Raw genomic sequence first — 13165 nt, 5'->3', positions numbered from 1 at the left:
TTGTTTAAAAGACATAAAACGCACAAAAATAGCAAAAAGGAGCTGAGTATCTGGGCACGGTGGCTGTTGATTTAAGGATATCTTTTTTTTCTTTCTTTGTTTTTTTGGTGTTCTAGCAGCCTTTGTATTTGCTTTATTTTTTTCAAGTCATCTTGGCTGCCTTTTCCTTTCCTGCAGTCCCTACTGCTTGGCGGCTGCTTCGCCCTGCCCACGCCACCCCATCGCAGCAGTTTTGAGAGGGACCTGGGTTAGCAGGAGGGCAGGGAGCCTGAAAAGGGAGAGAAAAACCAAAGCCTGCAAATATTCCCTCTCTGAGGACTTCAGCACACGATGGTGATGCTACCACGCTCGCAGCAGCTGCTGTAAGGCCGCCTGCATGGGGCGTGAGAAGAGTCAGCATCCGAGGAGCTGTTTCTCAGCGCGGCTTCCTCTGGGTGGGTCCGGCTCCCTGGTGCAATTAGCCCTAAGAGTTATTAAAAGTCCTCGTCAGCTTTGCGGTGCAGCCGCTGTCTGGCAGCTCACGGCACCAGACATGAGTCAAGGGAAAGCTGGACGTGTCCCTGCTACGTGCATGGGGCTGCTGCTGCCTCCCGACCCGGGATGCTCCTGCGGGAGCCTCTCAGCTGCCGTGGTCATCTTTATTTTTTTTTAATCTCCAGCTTATTTTTTTTTTTCTGGAGAAAAGCCCACTGCTGCCAGCAGCCGTGCCTCTGGGGCAGCCTGGCTCTTCGGGTTTGGATGGGTTTTCTCTGCCTCAGAACCAAAACCAGCGAGCACTGCGGTGCTGCAGGAGCCTCGCAGTGAATAATTTGTGGCTTTGGTGCTGTCTGTGCTGCTGCCGGTGCCCCCTGCTCTCCAAGCTGCCTGTTTTTTGGGGTGGAGAGGAAAACAATCCCGATGTCCCTTAAATTCCTAGATCTTAGTTGAGCGGTAGGTTGCTAATCTGCCTTCTCTGGGATTTTCCACTCGTTTGGTGGATTTTGGGGTAAAAACTCTTCTCCAAGGTCCGGGCATTGGCTTTTAGCTGGGGAAGGCACGTCGCACTCTGGAAGCAATGCTCATTTTGGGCTTATAGGGTAAGCCACGGGGTAACAGCACGTGCGATGTGCACGTAGTGCTCCATCTGACCACCACAGCCCCTTCACAGGCAGCTGGGCTCAAGGTTGAGTAAGGTTACGTACAATTGCTGCTTTTTGGGACCTTTAAGCTGGTGATTAAGCATCCCTTCTGAAAGGACGAGGGTTTCAATTAGGCGCCGTGCCGGGGGATGAATTGGTGCTGGCGTGGGAAGGCCGGAGCTCAACTTGGGCTCTTGCCTGCTGTTAAATGGCTCTTTGAGCATCGCCAGGCTTTATCCTTCTCATCCCATTCTCTTCGGGGTGTTGACTGTCCCTACACGAAATGCTCTATGGGTGGGACGTGAGAGCTATGGAGTCGGGTGGGCAAGGGGAGGGTGACTGGAAGGCTACTGGTAGAGGGATGGGACTGGGAAGGGAAAGGCTCTGGGCTGCCGGAGTTTGGGGAGGATTCCACGGATGTCTCAGGAAGAAATTGGGGATGATTAATGGCCATGACAAACTCAGCCATTTGGAAAGGCAAGAAAATCTTTCGCCCATTACGAGTAGGAAACTCTCCGAAATAGCGGACGGCTCTGTGCATTGCCTGTAGAGCACTGTTGTGTAAATAATCCATAGCGCTGATTAATGCTGTGTATGTTGTCTTTGGGAATTAGCTCCGCGCTGTCACTTAAGCAAAAATGGACTTTGGCACAAGCTCGGGCTCTGCGTTTGCTTCGGTGACTGCTGCGGGTGCTCGGCGCTGAGCCCGGGGCTGCAGGCGCTGGCTGAGGAGTGCTTACATTAGCTCGGGACGTTATTTACATTGCCTGGCTATTGGAGCTGAGGTCGGGGGGAAAAGAATAGTAGCCACTCAAAAATTAAGCTTCCTGTAGTGTCTCCCCCTCTGTTAATGACTTGGGTCCTTGACTGGTATTTGGGTATTGGCAGAGTGACGGTTTATTTGGGGGAGCTTTCCAGAATTAGGAAAGCCATCTGGCTTTTGAGCTCTTGGAGAATCACTTGTCCTTGTCTTCTGCTAAGGAGCTGTTGCTAAGCTGCTGGTGATTTGTATTGCTGTGTTAGGCTGAGATCTGTCATAACCAACGCCGTGTCGTGCTGTGGCCTGTGCAAGCACGCAAGAAATCACAGAATCGTTACGGTTGGAAAAGCCCTCCGAGATCATCTGGTCCCACCATCACCCTACTGCCACTGTCACCCACTAAACCATGTCCATAATGCATCCTCTTGCTATGAAAAACATCATTTCTAAGAACCGACCTGGAGAGGGCTAACTCAAGCATGCAGTGGTGTTCCCCTGCCCGCCCTTTTGATGAGAGCAGCGAGTCCCTGCATCCCCCTGCGATGGGAAATCGGGCTCCTCCTGGAACTACAAAATATGAAAAATTGAAATTCCTAAGCAGGTTAACTACCTTAGAGCTAAAGGGCTTGTTTTCTCGTTGCTGTGGTCAGGGAGGGAGGCACGCAGGCTGTTCAAATAAGTTCTGTAGCTCTTGTTTGTAGTTCATTTGTTTTCAGAGTTTAATGTGGGGAACGCTAGCAGCTTCTCTTTGGGGTGGGGATGCAGAACTGGGCTGGGTGTCCTGGGGTACCTCCTCTCCAATGCAGAGCTGCAGTGAGAAAGAAGAACTATCATCAGCCCTTGAGAAAGGTTTTTACTTGAAGCTGTGCTTGGTTTTGGTGAAACTTCTATCCCTTTTCTGCAAAATTAAACTTGTTTTTTCACTAAAAAGGACTCAGAAGAGGCTCTTATCTGAGTGCCAAAAGCCAGGAGGGAGCCATTCTTGTGGTGACTCAAGCCCGGGAGGGGAAATAGCAGAGGTCTCGCAGCAAAACCGTCCGTCCATTCCTGCAGCCCCCTTTGCACAGGACAGGGAAGCAAACATCCGGGTTGTCTGCATCCAAACCACCAAGTATTCGCAGCTGACTCATGGCTGTGTGCGAACCGAGCCCTTCCCTTTTTTAATTTTATTTATTTTTTACTGAGCCAGATCTCCAACTGCTTGCTTCCAATTTTGTAAACTTTAAAAACCCAATTTTGTAGCGCAGCATCTTTGGAGGCCTGGAGGATGCCCTTCGGGTGCCAGTCACTCAGGCTCACCCAGCAAGGGCAGGTCAGGATGCAGGAACAGGGGGATGAGGCTTTGTTTGACCCCATTGCTGCTGTTTGGGTTCTCTTCTGCAGCAGCTGCGTTTAAAGGACAAATCCTTGGGTGATGCCAATACCACGGAGGATGCACTGACACCGAGCAGTCACCGTGTGTCCAACTGGGTGTCCTGCTGTACCAGCAAGGGGCCATGGTGAATTTTGGGTCATTTATTGCTTCTCTTTGTCACCAACCTCTCTAACATCACTTCTCCTCTGCACACGTGGAGCCCTGCACGGGGCAGCCGTGGTGTCCTTAGCAGGAAACCTCTGTCCACGGACAAGTGCTAATGACAGCTTTAATCAAGTGGAACATCTGAGGCTGGCAGGCCATCTCCGAGACAGGGATTAGGGTTTTTAGAAACTTGCTGCTGGGATCTCAAAGCTTTCACTTCACCGTAGGGCCCCGCTGATCTTCTGCCACTCTTAAGCCATCTGATGGGGTTTGCATTTATGAAAGCAGCGAGTTTGTTGTAGCAAAACTCAGTAACGTCCCAATTGCTTCTGATAAGTAAGATTTTTTTCAAGATACGCATCCTGGGTTTGTGGCTTTCCAGTTTAGAAGTGGGAATTTTAAAAGGCTCATCAGGTAGTCGTTATTCTTCTATAGTGCAGTGTCCCTAAGACTTCTGTGGTAGTGCACTAAAACAACAGCCCGGTTAATTATCAGTGCGTTGCAGTGGGAGCCCTGAAGAATCCCAGTATTTATGGAGCTGCTGCCAATGCCAGATGAAGTCACTCCGATTATCCTCGCCAGCTGTTTGTTTTGTTGAACCACAGCAATTTCTCCAAGTTACTGAAGTTGATGTCATTGGAAGTGATGTGACATTTTTGCACACATATAGAATAAGTGTTAAAAAATGCTCCAGAAGAGCTTTTCCAGTCGTGTCTGGGAGCTGGCTGGGGAGTTGAGTTAAACTGGCTTGATGGAACTTAATCCATAAAGCAAATGAGTCATCAGGCATAAATGGCTTTACCATAAATGTCAAACAAATTCGTACTGGCCGTGACAGTTAGCACTTACATCTGTTTGGTGGAGCAGAAAAAAAAAGCCTCACAATTCACCATCGTTTTCATAAATGCGCTGTTCTGCCTCTGCCTCTTCCCAGGAAGTTCTAGGAATAAAGGTCAACGTTTGATTTATTTGCCTTTTTTTAAAAGTAGCTCTTCTGGCGGATGAAATATGGGTTATCTTCAGACAAAAGAGATTTTTATAGGAGTAATAAGTGGTCAAGTGATGCAGGTCTTGGATTACAGCGTGCCTGGACGGGCTTTTTTGGGCATCTGTGTCCAGAGGTGCCCCAGGTGTGCTGGGGGGGGGCTGGAGTTAGGCTCACGATTTTTTACAAAGCAATGCCAATGCATTACTGACTTGCTCCCCAGCTGAGATACCTCTTTATTTGAAACCTAAATAAGTTGGCAGGTAAAATCTTGGAGCAAGGCAGTGTCACGGGAAGCCCTCTCCTCTGCAAAGGCTTCATGGAAAATCTGTGGCTGCTGCAGGGTGGTGTCAAGGGGGGGGTGACTTAAGGGTATCTTTGGTATCGTAACTCTCACTGAGAAAAAAAGATGCTGAAATAGGAAGGAGAGGGGCCGGGGTGCTTTATGAGACCGTAATGGTGAGACAAATAGACCTGTAGTGGAGCGGGGCCGGCCGTGCCTCTTTTGGCCGGCAGTGGGGCTGGGGGCAGCTATCTCTCGGTGAAATTTATTAGCAGCAACACACTTGAAAGGACACAAAAGGCTCGCGAACCTCCCAGCACGGCTTGCTCCATTTAAAGTCGGCTTTTTAAATCAAAGAAATGGGGCTCTTGACAGCGGAGCTTTGTGCATCTTTTGTGCAGCTCAGATGGCGGGGCTTTTTATTAGAGGCTAAATTAGCCCGTTTTATTGTTTTGCACTGAGGGATGAGGTCAGTTGATGGGGAATTTTGCTAACAAGGTTTCACTCCTGTCTGCTTTTTACGAGTGTTAACAGGGATGCCCACCAGCGCTGTGCACTTGCTGTTAACGAAACCAAGAGGAAAAATCTGGCAGCCCCCGAGCTCTCCTCCTGCCCCCACCGCTGAGCTGCTCGACCCATGGCAGGGCACTGAGCTCGGATGTTCCCTGGGGCTCATTCCTCCAGCTTCTGGTGCCCTGAGTTTTCCTTCTGGTTTTGCGTGCTGGAACAAGAGAAGGATGAACTTTGCTCTGTGGGGCAATGGGGTTTGAAAAGGAAGTGGGAGAATAGGAATCGTGTTGGGTGATGCTCATGGAGCGTGGTGAGCTCTGAAGGAGCTGTCTGATGCAGCTCGCCTTCTCCTGGCACCCTTTGCAAGCCAGATTTATTCGGATACACACTGACTTCAAGTTCTCAACCCAGAGCTAGCAGAGGGAGCTTTGTTCTTCCTCCCCTGCTTACTGGGCTGATGCCATCCCTCAGCGTGTTGCTTTGGGTGAGTCTGGGGTGCCTGCTGTGGCTGCAAAGCCTGACCCTGGAGGTGCTGGGACTTGCAGCGATGTCCTGTGTACTCAGAGGAGCTGCCAGAGGATGGGATGCTCCTGTTCTGCTGCTGGGAAGCAGGGCAGGATTGGGCCAGGATTTCTTCCCAATTCTTCTCAGGAGCTGCCGTCAGCTGAGACTAAAAGTGAACTCAGCTTTAGCAAATTCTCTCCTGCTTAATCTTTTGCGCTGTGTTTATCCAACGTGCCTTTCCTTGCTTTATCTGTTCCTCGTGAATACACCAGTTTAGTTCTGGTCACTTATAGGATACAGGCTATCAGCTCTCCTTGAGGTGTAAATCCAGCCTTATCAGGAAGAAAAAGCTTTCAGGCTTCCTTCCTTGCCTCTCAGAGACAAGCACTGAGTCTGCTTCTGCGGCTGTTTTATTTCAGCTTATCCCAAGAGCACCAGATACTCCACACATGCAAATGGGGGAGCTTTGCCTAGTGGAGAAGGGCATAAATGGCTTAACTTGGTCCTGAGCGAGGGCAGGGATGGTTGGGGTCCTGCGCTCAGAAATAGCAGTTGCAAGGACATTCACATCATGAGCTTCAAGCAAATTGTCTTGCCCAGGTTGGGCATCCTCTGGAGGTACACCCGAAGGGGCAGGCTGCTCTGGGCTGCGTGGGGAGGCTGGGATGATGCTCCATGGGGTGAGAAACCCCAACCCCTCAGCAGGTCACCCTGCAGGCGGTGGCCAGGGCTGGCTGGAAATGGGAGATGTTCCTTGAGACAAAAACATATTTTCCATTTTCCTGGTCCTGCATCCCCCTTCTTTTGCGGTCACGCTGCGAAAAAAAGCCAAAGCAACAATGACAAAACCGAAGTCCATGGAATTACTTTTAAAAAAATAATCTTTTTTTTTTTTTTTAATGGTAATTGAAGACCGCTTTGCAGACATCTCTGTTAATTTTCTAAAGGTTATCGGAGGAAGCAATGACTAACAAGCTTTTAAACCATGGCTGAATTTTAGGATAACTCTCATAGCATTTGAGGGGTGTGCAGGTACTACAGGGAGCTTCAGTATCCAGAGATGGAGGCTCTGGACTCTTGCAAACCTGCTTTCCTTGCGGATCGCTGCCAGAAATGCAAACAGCACATTTTTGGTGAGGTCTGAAGGTGGTGTTCGGGTGACACTGTGCCACTGGGGGGCTGTCCCCCACCATGAACCCAGCTCGTATGCATGAGGGCAGCCCTGGCCTCGTGCTTCAAAAACATCCTTTGGTTTTCCATGGGGCTCTGAGATGTTCTGGCCAGGCTCCGGTCTGAGCTTCTGGTTCCTATTACGTGCCCGAGTTGTCCTCTCAGTTCTGCTGTCATGCTCCTTTTTTATCCTCAGCGATATTTTTCTATTATTAAACCAGGCTTTTCCCCCTAATTAAAGCATCAGCTCTAAAAATCCAAGTAGTAAGGTCTTGTCTTATGTAACCGTCTACTGAATAAGCTGTGTTTTTGGTGTTATGGATAAACATAACACCAAAGTTATGTTGTGCCGTGATTTTTTAGGAAACCTAAGAGCAATTTCTGCTCTGACCTTTGGCTGTGCAGGGTTTGCTGTGCAGGCCTGGTGTCTGGGGAGCTTGCAGTGCACCTGGCTTTCGAGCAGCCTCTGCAAACTCCCTCTATTTTTATTTTATTTTATTTTATTTTATTTCTGATTATCAGGTGTACTTCTAATCTCTCTGCATCTGCCACTGCTGCAGGTGGAAAATTGAGGTGAGGCAGGAGCTGGTGAGGAGCTGATCTCTTTTATGAGACAAGGTGCTGGGGTGGGAAAAAAAAAAAGTGTTGAGGTTAACGAGCAGCTGGGGAAGCAGCCCAGCACTGGGGCTTGTGCTTTTTGTTTCTCTGTGATGTTTCATCCTCTTACCTGCGGGCTCTGTGCACACCCTGACGCTGTGTTTTCTTCCCCGCAGGGTGACATCCAGCAGCTCCTGATCGTGGCAGACCCCCGAGCAGCCCACGATTACTGCGAGCACTACAGCCCCGACTGTGACACCGCCATCCCCGACTCGCCCCAGTCCCAGGACCCCAACCAGGACGAATATGTGAGTGGAGGGGCACGAAGGTTGGGGAGATGGGAGATGGTTTGGGGGTAGCAGCATCAACTCCATGCCATGGTTATGAACACGCTCAGCTCCTTCATCCCATTTGCCCTACAGCTCCAGCACAAGGCAGCGGCCCAGACAGAGCTTTGTTTTTAGGATCCACCACTCCTGGCCTCTGCCTGCTTGGCTCTTGCCCCCAGGAGTTTCCCTTCCTTTCTGCACTCCTCCCGTCTCCAGCAATGAATAGTTGCTTTGAGCTCAAAGCTCGCAGCAGAGAGAGCCTGAGCTGACTCCGAAGCACCGACCTTCCCAGGCAGGTCGAATCCTGTCCAAAACATGCACCTGTTCCTAAATTCCAATTTTTACTGTTAAACTTGAAAAGAGATTAAGCACTTTTTTTATTAGTACTTTCTTGAAACAGGTGGCAAGGGCAGGAGAAGTGATTTTTTATTTTTTTTTTGCCTGTGCATTTGCCATTTGAATTTCATTTTGGCAGAAATGTTCCCAGCTGATCTGTAATGATTTCTCCTGTACATGCTGCTGTGCTAGCTAGTTTTTTTCTACAGTCAGATTTATTTCTTTATGAAAAGAAATGGAAAAAACAACAACAACAAACAAACAAAAAAACCTGATAGCATGACTCTTTATTTCTGCTGCTCAGTTGGAAATGCCTGGACGTGGCTGATTTCCAGAAGACCATCACCTGAATTTTACACATTTAGGAGAGGTCTTGAGCCCAGCTCACAGCAATTAAAGTGTCTGGCACCCTCAGCTGCTTCTCAGTTCCTTGGCTGCTGCTTCTGCCTGATCTGTAGGTGCTTGTGTGCGCGCTCTCTTTCAGCTGGTCTCGGAGCTGCAGGCTCCTGCCACATCCCCACTGAGCTGCGATGCCATCGCCCTGCTCCAGCTTGGGTTTAGGTTAAAAATCTGCTCTGGGGAGCAGCGCAGGGCTTGCAGCAGCGTGCGGCAGAGCACGGCAGCGACGTGCTGTAACTGTGCCATCAGTGCTGCTGGAGGAACAAAAAAGCAAAATAAAATAGACTCTATGGTCAAAATATATGGTAGTAGGAAAAAAATAAAGCTCTTCTTTTGGAGCCAGCGATGCAGCAAGAGCTGGCTTGTCGTAAGGCCCTGTGTAAGAATAACTCCTCCATGTGCCGGCGTCTGCTGCCAGCAAGAGCGATGGACTGGCAAAGAGATTTGCCATGCCTGGCTGTAACCAAACGTTTGGTTTGTATTTCATTTTGAAGAATGACTGACGCCTTGTGGAAAACCCTGAAAATATCTTGGTTTTGAAGCCCTTCCGCCTGTGGGTCACGGCGGATAGGAAATCACACGCACACCGTTAGTGCAATCAGAGGAGTGAAAATTGCTGCCCTGCTTCTCCAAGTGTGCGCTCATCCCCCTCTGTGTGTCTGGGATGTGACCCGAGAGGGCTCAGCAATTGGACATATAATAAAAAATCACTTTTTTGTTTGATTATGCTATCATGGGTGACTATGATTATGCTATCAAGGTGGCTTCAGTTCTCTCTGCTAAGGTGGAACATGCCCCACAGGTGAGAGATTGTTGGGAACCTGAGATGACAGCAATTATCAAAGCAATCAGCCCAAAGGCAGGCTCTTGGTGAAGGTGTTGCAGAAGCTGATGAACAATAGGAAGGGAAAAATGGGGCTGCACTGCTCTGCACCACGGCATGGCCTGCTGATGTGAAATAAAAACTAGAAAGGGCTGCCAGGAGCGCGCTGGGTGCCACCAGCTTATTTTCTGCTTTGTGTTTTCTCTTTGCAGTACACCGATGGGGAGGGAGAAGGTGACACCTACTACTATGAGTACCCCTACTATGAAGACGTCGATGAAGCTGTAAAGCCTGAGGCACCCACCACCAAACCTGCCCCCCCCGAAGTGGCTGCTGGAGAGCGACCTGAGACCAAGCAGGTACCGACGCGGGGTCCTGGCAATGGGGTGCTTGGTAAAAACAGCACCGTTATCAAGAGATGAGCTGGGGGGTGGAGGATGGTGCAGAACACCCCTTCTATTTCTCTGGTCCTGGCATTTTAGCTGTGTTTCTCCCACAGGACTATCCTGCCCCCACACCATCACCTGACACAGGGAACCCCACGGGGCGGACGAAAGGGGACGCTGCGGTGGACGACCCCCTCGTGGACGAGTACAACTACGAAACCATCAACGAGGAGTACTTCACACCTCTCCCGTATGAAGACGTCAACTACAACGAGGAAGTAGACCCCCAGGGTGGACTCACCGAGAACGCCGTGGAAGCTGAGCTCCCCACGAGTACCGTCGTCACCTACAACGAGACCGATGTAAGTCAAATGAATGCCTTTCCCTTCTCTTTGTTTTTTATTACTTCTGATATTTCATAGCCCTAAGCAAAGGAGATGTGATAATCCATATGGTAAATCTGTAGGTGGCTTGGCCTCTTGGAAGAGGACACTTTATAAGAGATACTCTTACTTGAGATATTCCAGGGTGTGGAATACAGGTATTTAGGATTTGACTGGGGACAATTATCCTGGAAGAATCTGCTCTGGATTTTAAACTGTTACAGTTGTCCACAGATCGACCTCTATTTTGAATACAGATCTACTAAAAATGGGATCAGTCTGGATCCTAGAGCTGATATTCTCTGGAGTAACTGCATGTTTAGTTATTTAATATGCTTCAACTGAAATATGTCACGCATGAGACTGTTGTACCCTGAAGTCTTGCCCAGTTTTTGTTTTTATGTAGGAGTTTGGGTAGTCCAATGTTGGTCTCATCCTTAGATGATCCAGGAGCATCAGCAAGGGGAGCTAGTAGTAGGATGATGTTTTTGGGGGTATTTGTTAGGATCTGGCAGAGTTTTGTGGTTCCTCCTTGAGTGGAGAGGAATGGGACTGCAGCACTCAGGGCTTCCTGTGAGATGCTGAAAGGTGGCAAAAGAGGCCAAAACAACTGGAGCTGGACCCAAAAACTTGAATTCAGAGGCGTTGGGGGGAAAATGTCTGGAAGAGCCAAGCAGCTGGAGCACGGCAGGAGGTGAGGGCCAGTGGGGCAATGGGATCGAGCCCAGCAGCTGGGGATGGAGCTGCCACGGAGGAGGCAGCTGGGCGGCCCAAAGTGATACGCAGAAACAGAAAACGCCTCCAGCACGTCTGAGGGAAGTGAGCACCAACCTGAGGGAACCAAAGGATGGGAAACATTTTTTTTTAGTTTCCTGACAAACAGCCAGAAATCTCTGGCTAAGATTGAACTTTCTAATAAAGAAGAATTGAAGATTGGATAGGGTGACCTTAAAAAAAAATTGAGAGAGGAAATAAGAGGCTCAAGGGCCACGTTAGCACTTTTTCCTTTAGGAAAAGGAAATAAAAGAGGAGGATAGGTCAGGGAAACCCACTGCAAAGCTTTCTTTTATGAAAACTGAGCCTGCTCTCAGCACAGCAGTTTGCAGGTGAGGGCGTGCAAGATGCCTTGTCCCCAGATCTTGTCCCCAGAAACTCCAGAAGAGGTGGCGTGTGAAAGGGGAAGGCTTCAGGACTGCTCCAGGGTGGGAGCCTGCTCCAGTTCACCCAGTTGCTCCACTGAATTGCTCAGTGATGAGCAGAGAAAGGGACGCAGCTTGCCCAGCTGAGGGAGATTTCCATGCACCAAGGCAAAGGCTAATGCAGCGTGACGTGGCGCAGGCTCCCCAAAAGTGGCAGCCTGAGGTGCAGGGATCCCAGCAGAGGATGTGGGTGGGTCTCAGGTTCACACCTTGATGTGGAAGGTCAGGGCCCCACCTGCAGCTGTGAACTCTCAAGGACCCTTTAACCCAGTAGCCAAGCAAGCTGCCCACGAGCAGCGTGGAAGGGGGGATGTCTGGCACCAGAGTTCACCTGCAAGAGATTTGGGAAGAGAGCAATTCTTCCATCTGAATTTACAAGGCGACTCAGTCTTACACGAGTGGACCTTTCAGGGGGTGATGTGTGAGGTTTTGGAGGCAGGTGCAGTCTATTAACTCTCCTGGGCTTGAGCTTCATTATGGCTAATAACGCCGTGATAAATGCCAGTGAGCAGTTCTGAGATGGAGTAGGCAATACTCCCCTGAACAAAAGGAGCAGGGGACAGATATATTTTGTTCATTGCCCGCAATTCATCAGGCAGTTTACTTTGCTTGTCTAGATGCATATACCAAGGGCTTCCTATCTGCATCATGTTCTTAAAAGGGAAGGCTAAAAGGTGATTTACAAGAAGCTGTTATCAGCAGAGAATTGCAGTATTGTGCACAGTGATTTTTTGACCTCTTGTTTTCTTTTTTTGGGCTGTGTTCTGATTGTTAAAGGAGATTATTTTTATTTTTTCCCCAAAAATCTGCAAAATCTCAGCACAGAGAACTTCCCTTCTGCTCTGCACAGTTATTCAGAATATTACCTCTTTCCATGCAAATTGATTTGGGGATATCAGAGTATCAAAACAGACTTTTTGATGTTAATGTCAGGAGATGCAATTTGAAAAAAAAGCTTGCTGTATTATCTCTAAAAGCTTTATAGAAAGATAAACAGGTTTTGAGGTTTCAAAGTGCAAACCCAGATAAAAGATTTTTAACAGGATAAGAGGTGTGATAGCACTAGATCCATTTGCATGGTACAAAGGAAAAATAATGCTCATTTTTCCAAGTTTTCTAAGCAAGAGTCACTATCAGGTTGTTTAAAAAAAAAAAAAAGAAATATGTCCATAAACATAAGCTGCAAATTTTTGCTATGTCAAAAAATTGATCTAGAAGCAACTCAAGTCTGTTAGTGATGCTATCAAAAACCATTTTCAAAAGTGTTTAGAGGCTGCTTAGGAAATGTGTCAAAATTTTATAAAAGAACCTGCAGCCAGATTTTGGCCTTGCCCAGACTTTGGATTGAGAACCGTAACCAAAGTTTTCATGTTAAATGTTGGCAAAGAAATTTGCTTTTAAAGTTTTCTACTCTATACCATGAACGGATAATTCACTATTGTTGGAATCAGGCAAAATCAGTTTCCAAATGGCTCTGAGAAGTTGGCAATGATACAGAAAAAAGATGGGGAGAGGGACAGGGTGTTGAGAGAGCATTATTTTCTAGCAGGGCCAGAACTATGAAATTCTGTGGTGCCCTTTTGGATTTTACCTCTGTTCCCAGTTTTTCAATGCTCTGATCCAAGAAAATATGAGACAGGATGATTTGTCATTAATTTTTCCCTGCTAATTAAATGATAAAGTGGGCAGGGCTAGGAAGTGATATGAAAGAGCTAAAATCTCTGTATGTTTGCCTTAGCACCAGGATTATTCTTTAAACCCTCTTACATTTAGGTACAGATGCTCATGCTTATGGATTCTGAGCAGTTTGGGCACAGAAACAAGGTCTGGAAGCGGTGGTGGCATTTAAGTAGTTCTGAATTCG

The 13165-nt window shown here is 48.3% G+C and overlaps 1 protein-coding gene across 4 annotated transcripts in view; it reads left to right on the top strand.

Annotated features, from left to right (window-relative positions):
- COL5A1 (collagen type V alpha 1 chain) overlaps nt 1-13165 on the top strand; it is a 168518-nt gene that overhangs the window by 77337 nt on the left and 78016 nt on the right. For all 4 annotated transcript variants that reach the window (XM_038165150.2, XM_038165149.2, XM_072025329.1 and 1 more), the window contains exons 5-7: nt 7623-7754; nt 9546-9692; nt 9833-10081. In XM_038165150.2, the coding sequence (XP_038021078.1) occupies nt 7623-7754; nt 9546-9692; nt 9833-10081 (528 nt within the window). The remainder of the gene's footprint in view (nt 1-7622; nt 7755-9545; nt 9693-9832; nt 10082-13165) is intronic.

The sequence above is a fragment of the Anas platyrhynchos genome, chromosome 18 (assembly GCF_047663525.1).
Source record: "Anas platyrhynchos isolate ZD024472 breed Pekin duck chromosome 18, IASCAAS_PekinDuck_T2T, whole genome shotgun sequence".
Classification (NCBI taxonomy): domain Eukaryota; kingdom Metazoa; phylum Chordata; class Aves; order Anseriformes; family Anatidae; genus Anas; species Anas platyrhynchos.
The sequence above is the reverse complement of the archived record's forward strand: the minus strand, read 5'-3'. Positions and strand labels throughout refer to the sequence as shown.